The 7452-nt window shown below is 37.7% G+C and overlaps 1 protein-coding gene across 1 annotated transcript; it reads right to left on the reverse strand.

Moving 5' to 3' along the window:
* Positions 356 to 2513, reverse strand: LOC109233087 (40S ribosomal protein S28). The gene is made up of 2 exons (XM_019398846.1): positions 2404 to 2513; positions 356 to 771 (listed from the first exon to the last, which is right to left on the reverse strand). Exon 2 carries the CDS (start codon positions 768 to 770, stop codon positions 573 to 575), a length of 198 nt encoding a protein of 65 aa, XP_019254391.1. The 5' UTR covers position 771; positions 2404 to 2513; the 3' UTR covers positions 356 to 572.

A 7452-nucleotide genomic window follows, 5' to 3' on the forward strand; every position in this document is an offset into this window, starting at 1 on the left:
CATGTTTCCTTCATATATGGAGTGGTTTTGATCAATCTACAATGTGAACACTTTTAAGTAAAACTTTCTGTTTTTCGAAAAAGATTAAACTATTTGAAAATTAAAGATATATTTTCTTAAATACGTGTCAGGACAATGTCCATCTCCATAAATAAGAAAAATAACTTCCCACACATAACATATTTTACAAAATGACTTTCTTCTTCTAGTCTGCAACTATGCATATTTTTAAGTTTTCACTAGATAAGAACATAAGACATACTCAAAGATCCATTGCATAGAATGACGGAGGAAAGTTATTGAAAATAGATTCTCAGACTAGCATGCTGGGAAGTTAGGAACAGCCACGAAAAGATCGATGAGAAGCAAAACATTTTGTGAGGGAAAAAAAAGGATACCAATCAATCATCACAACATTTTCCAGCAATAACTTGCAAGAGAGAAATACTCAACGCTACTGCACACTTAACATAGGTCCTGAAAACGATACCAAACATTTTTCTTAAAGGACTAAAACGATAGCTATCATAGTATCAAGGTAATCAAAACCATCTCTAGAACAAATGAAACGCTCAGCGCAGCCTCCTGGCTTCCCTCTCAGACTCCAGAAGTGTGAGAACATCTCCCTCTCTGACTGGTCCCTTGACGTTTCTCATGATAAACCGGTTCTGGTCATCTAAGAACTTGACTCTCACCTGAGTCACCTGCCCTCTTGATCCTGTGCGGCCCATGACTTTCACCACAATAGCATGCTTGGTTGCAGATTCCATTCTGGAGATACAATATATATTTAAGAAATAATTTGGGGGGGGGGGGGGGGGGGGGGGATGACAAAAAGGGTTCAACAGAAAATAGTAGCCTTCATGTTCAATAGAGAAAGTGTTCCTATATCTGTAACTGTTAAAGCATATGATGTTATAGCTAACAACCATTTTCCAGTTCAAATATGCAGACAACATGCATTAAAGAACACCTAGACATCCAAACAGAGTAGCGCAGCTTCTGTAATCACATGCCCTCAACATGCTCTCAAATCAAAAGCATTCAGCAAAAGTGTGATGTAGGGTTCAGATTTTTATGAAAGTACAGAAGATAACCTTTTTCCTTCTGCACACGCAACTGTATATTAACTGTTCCAATTTATGTAACACTATTACCTTACTAGTTCATTCCAAAAAGAAAGGCATACTTCTATATTTCGAAACAACTGCTTCTCATTTTACTCTTAATGAAAAGCTTTTATAGCAACACAAATGTTATGGCATGTTTAAGACCACAAGTTTCAAAAGTATTTCATTTTTTTCTTAAATTCCGTGTTGAGTCAAACTACATAGCATAAATTGGAACGGAGGGACTTCTTGGTTTCATATGATTAGTTAGTTGGCATGTTATCACAAACAAATCTTGATTTCAATCTAACTGCCCCTTTCAGCTATGTTACAGCCTACATGGAGCTGGTATTTGTATGGATTCTTCATAATACACTAATATTGCTTATAGAAAAGTATGAAACGTATCAAATACAAGTTCATGTAACATGGTCTTCTATGGTTCACCAAAACTGCGCCATTTAGCCAAGCCAGACAAATCCACTAAAACGCAACAAAGACTTTCTTTTACATACCATTAAAAATCAGCTTATTTTTTTATAACCGCGGTTGTCCAAACCAGCATATGCTCACCTTGACTAATTACACGAGATACCCGCTACCTCCCGCTAGCAACAGGTACCAAGTAATTTTGTCCACTTGGATAGATGGGAAGAAATCACCTAGTGTTTTTTCCTCTGGATTTAAGCATGAGACCCCATGGTTCTCAACCCACTTCATTGACCACTAGGCCACACCGTAGGGTGCATTAAAAATCAACTTAATTTTGATATCCTATAGCTTCATATCTTAGGAGGCATCACGCAGCAACAGTAGCCCACAATATCATATCTCTCAAACACCCATTGTAACAAGACACCATTTAATAATTTTACGCATTGAGAACATAGGCAACCCGATTACAAATAAAGATTTCTCATGAACAAGTCCACTACAAGCGGACAGTGAGCATAACGTCTGTCAATCTAATGGCCCATCGGACTAGGATAAAGACCAACAACAGTTTAAACTTCCTAACCCACAAGTATAGAAGCAAATTTATAGCATCAAGGTGGAAAATGAAAATAGTCCATGGAAAATCTGCCATTGCATAACTGAATAGAGGGTTTTGTAATTACTCTCAAGATTCTACGGAAAGGTAAAAGTAGTAGACAATCGCAATTTAGAGTCATTATCACATCGATATCAGACAAAATGAAAAACCAATACGAACTTTAAGCGAACACAAAATTATAGTGCAATTCAACTAAAATTATTGTATTCCGATGAAAATTCATTACTAAGAGAAACGTACACTTTGATTCCCTCGGAGAAACAGAAGCTGAATTCGCTGGAGAGGAGGAGAGTTAGCGGCGGAGTGGTCGAAAGGTTTTTGAGGTGAATCCAGTTTCCGTTTGGTTTTAATTTATACTTGGCTTTTAGGGGTTCAATCTTAAAGGTTTTATCGTTGTTCTTCCGGCCCGCTAGAATAATTGGGCTTGGGCCAAGACCCACGATTTCCAAGAATTTGCGGAGTGACCTTCTGCGCGTCAGGTGTTTATTTTTGGGAAAGTACATAAATAGCTAACTTAAACTCAAACTTACCAATCTCTAGTCCAAGATAAGACACTTACAAGAAGTAGCCCAAAAATAGAGATACACGCAAGGAAGGATTCTTCCATCCAAGAATCACGCTAAAGATCTTCCTTCCTTCCCTATTTTTCAAGTGTATCAATTTAATAGATCACGATATTTTCTCCCTCTGTAAATCACAGCATTCTCTCACAAAAAATTCTAAAAAGGAGCTCCAAATTTCATTCAAAATCGATCAATTTTACTATAGAAGCAACAATTTCCTTTTGTGTAGATATATCTTTGATGAAGGAACTACGAACTACAATCAAAATCAATCAAGGAATTAGTGAGTTTTGACCTAATTTCAGCTACTTCAATGGCAAATTTACCAATTTTTATTCAGTATGGCGGCCGATGAAATGTTAATAACAGCTTTGTAGATTACAATGTAGATGATGTAATAGTTACTCCAAATATAAGTTTTGAAGATTTTGTAGACGTGATTTCGAAACAACTTACGATAGATACTTCATTGAATGTTATTGAAATCAAATACACTGTCCAAAATGGTTCTCCACCAATAGTGATACACAATAATATGGGTGTATGTGTATATCTTGAGCTGGAAAAAAGCTCGGAATTTATAATGTATCCCCTTTGTATAACATCGAGTGAAAAGGATATGGACATGATCAGCTACAATTCAAATTCTGCTATGATTTCCTCAGAATGTGCATAAAGCTCAGTTATAGAGGAGAGATACAATAGCGATACAATTAATATGATTGAGTTTGGGGATGGAGAAGACTGGCTGGATACATAATCTGATCAAATACAATAATAACTGACCCTCAACATATAGATGTAGAAGAATGTCAAATTTATAAAGACAAGGCTACGATAGTCAAAGTCATGAAGCACTTGGCAGTAAAGGAAAAATTCCAGTTTAAGGTGCATAGATCAAGTGAAAGCAGGTATCAAAAAATTTACTGTATAATTATGTATCTCAATGTGTATCGTAGTTGATGTTAGAAGCATAATTATGCAGAAAATAAGTTGTTGTTTGTAAATATGTGGCTGTACACTTTTAAGTTGTAGTTGTCACCGTCTAGTAATGTATAGTCGTTGTATTTTTCATCTAGTATTGTTGATGGCAGTGTGTATCACTATATATCATTGTATTTCATGTCGCTCTGTTTATTGATGGAAACGTTTATATCCTTGTCGTAGGTACTGCCTAGTATGCATCAACAACAACTGTGATTGGTATTTTAAGTATTCGAGCCTGAAAAAAACAAACTTTTCAAGGTCAGAAATTTCAGCAAACTGCACTCATGCCCGCTGAAAGACAGATCTTACTGTCACACCCCAAACCTGGGGAGGTGTGGCTAGCACCCGGTGTCGTAGTGGCCCGAAAGAACCACTCTGTAACTCATTCATTCCTTTTCTAACTATGATGGGCCAACATGGCCACAACTCGTAATGTACAATTGTAAGTGAGCAAATGTTATGTTAATGAAGCATCATTCTTAAAACATGAATACATATGGGCCATCAAGGCCTCTGACATACTGTGCAAAATGAACCTCTGTCTACAAAGCCTATAAGATTAGTTGACATCAAATGGGACAGGGTACCGGCCTACCCATAAGCCTGTAGCGAAATCCTGACACGATGACTCATAGACTCGGCTACACTCCGAATGAGGTGGAGTCTTACCAATTCTTCGCTGAAGCAAATCTCGTCAACTATGAGGGCTCGTCAAATTGATTATCTATACCTGCAGGCATGAATGCAGCGTCCCAACAAAAGGACGTCAGTACGAAAAATGTACTGAGTATGTAAGGCATGTAAATAAATATATATAGAGCATGGAAGAAACATGGAGTAAATGACTCATCCTGTAAGTCTGGATAGCTTTGTAAATCATGAAATATTTATAATGTCATGCATATGCGTATAAATGTCATGTAATGCATAGGTCTGTACGTACATAACATCATCAAGCCTCTGATTCCGAGCATATTTTAGTCGCTTATTACACTCGAATTTACTGCACTTTAATTGAGTTTGCGTTTTAATCGCTAGTGTTTTGCACTAATTGTGTGTTTTATGCCTTGTAGGTGTGATTCCGAGCTATATAGATGTTATGGAATGAATTTAAGTGATGTGAAGCTTTGAAGTCTGAGTAAAAGCTCAAGGAATTAAGCCGGGATCGTGTTCGGGGGTCAAATTTGATAATTAACTACGAACGAAGACTTGAGGAGGCATATTGCGCACTGTCTAGTAAAATAGACATAACTTTTTGCTCAGAACTCCATTTGGGCTCCACAATATATGGTTGAAAAGCTAACTCAAAGGGCTACAACTTTCATGTTTTACATTTTTCCAAATTCCAAACGGAACAGGGTGAAAAACCGCGGTTCCACCGCGACCGCGGCAGAACCGCGGCAGGATGTACTCGCAGACAACTGAAGAATCAGAGAGTATGTTTGGCCGCGGTTTGACCGCGACCGGGGTGGGACCGCGGCAGGAAGCGAAAATTTCAGGGACTAAAGTGCAAAACATGGGATTTTAAGTCCTAAACCCTATATTAAACAAAGTAGGCCGGCCAAGAACAAGAGGGGGACATATTTTGGACACAAAATTAGACCTAAGGAGGCGGAGAGACACTACTTTAGGGTTAGACAACACCCTTGGAGGCAAGAACACATTGGGAGCAAGGCGGAGAATTCTTCTACGAGTTTTTTCCTTCCTCTTCCTATTTTTCATTGTTGGTTATGACTTTTAGTATTGTAGTTTTACATACTATTATGAATAGCTAATTTGTTATCTAGAGTTTTGATAGAACCTTTTGTAGGATAAATTCTTGTTATGTTTTTATATAATTGAGCCATAGCTTTTCTCTATTTGTTCAACTACGTTTATATTCTGGTTGATTGAAGAGCTCTCAATTAGTTGTGCCTATTTAGTATGCATAACTCGGGAGAGAGTGCATATTTAGGTAATTGTTGAACAATACCACTCCCAGAGTATATGAGGGATCAATAACCGAGGGTTTAAAGGCGGGATTAGGGATAACGAAGCCTTGGGTGCGATCTGAAGTGAGCTGTATTAAAATCCAGCTAGCGTAGCTCGGGAGAGTGCGTCTAGTAAATTGTCGTAATTACTCGGGAGAGATTTACGGTAATAAGAGTGCTCATGATCGGTAGAGAATACTTAGGCGAAATTATAGAAGACATAGCGGGAAGGATTCCGACAATAGGGGAAATCATAACTCTAGACCTCCTTAATCTTTTCTATAACCCTCAGTATCGTTAGTTGTTAATTTACTATTTTAATTTATTAGTTAATTAGTTAAACACAAGAATCTTAATATCTATAAGTTAGGAATTGTTCAAGCTTGTCTTCTTGGTGATAGTGAACAGCTGTAGCTAAACCTTAGTTCTCTGTGGGATTCGACTCCGGACTTGTAAACCGGATTATATTTGCAGCGACCGCATTGTCCTTTTTATAAGGCATAGTTGGGCGTGATCATCATCCCATCATATCATTTCAGCCACTGTGGGCAATATCATCATCGTATACCAGCTGATTAGGTGGTGGTGCGTATATAACGTCGTAACCTTTTTCCCGTATCCCATATAATATAATATACATATATACGTTTATATAACGCCATCTGGTCATGGGTCAATGTACATGTATAAATGCATGAAATGCATAAGAAATAAGATTTTCTCGGAATGCCATAAAACACAATATGCCTTTTGGATAAACTTTATCAAATACGCATTTTTTTTAGACCCATGAACCGACGATAGAATAATAAGACTTATGGGAGAATAAGAATATACACATCTCTAGCATTTCTACGAATAGAGTAATTTATGAAAGTTGTGCGTTTGCTCGTTTCTTCCGTATAATTTGGATCATGCCAAAAAAAGAAAGAAGGGATGACCTTAACATACCTGAGCCGATTCTCTTGACAATCCCTCTAACACGTGTCTTTTGCGAAAAACATATAATGGCGGATTAAAATAGGGAAAAATTCGTACGATATTCTTGGAAAAAGTTGCACCGTACTCCCTTAGAATCGCAAAAATCCTCGCGTTACAGCTCCGACCATTTCAAGTAGGATCTCTTTAACCATGCAAACATCACTTCTTTTACAAAAACCGAAGAGAATCAGATTATAAGTCTGCTTACTTGGCGCTAGACCAACCTCCTTCATTTAGCGGAACAAGGCATATGCTTCTCCAACTTGACCACCAGTAAGTAGTCCACTAACGGCAATAGTATAAGAAACAACGTCTAGTTGGGACTTCTCTAAGCAACTTTCTTGATTAAGCTAACAGCTTTGTAATTAGCTATCTATAGATACCATTTGATATATTACAAAATGTAGATACCTTTTCTGTTGTTATAAGATGTATTTAATGTATTTAAGCTACTGTATTTGTATGGGTCAGAATCCGATCTCACGGTAATTAACGGAGTTAATCTCGTCTTGAGCTAATCCATAATTAATAAGTGGCATGGCCACTTATTCATAAGAGGATTCGACTCTTGTCCGATTTAATCTACGAGGGCACGACCCATTCATTCCCCCATGGGGACGGAACCTCAGCGTGGCCACGGCCATTTATTGCCAGCTCACGAAGCTCACATCTATAAATACTAAGAGTGGAAGCCCTAGAAAAGGGGCTGCTTCTTCACCACTATTGACAAAAGAGAGAGAGAAGAGAAAAACATACCCATCTTATGGGAAGAGAAAACACCATTGTAA

The sequence above is a fragment of the Nicotiana attenuata genome, chromosome 10, assembly GCF_001879085.1.
Source record: "Nicotiana attenuata strain UT chromosome 10, NIATTr2, whole genome shotgun sequence".
In the NCBI taxonomy this organism is placed as follows: domain Eukaryota; kingdom Viridiplantae; phylum Streptophyta; class Magnoliopsida; order Solanales; family Solanaceae; genus Nicotiana; species Nicotiana attenuata.

Coding starts and splice junctions, on each gene's coding strand:
- LOC109233087 (XM_019398846.1), bottom strand. CDS start 770: ATGGAATCTGCAACCAAGCATGCTATTGTGGTGAAAGTCATGGGCCGC.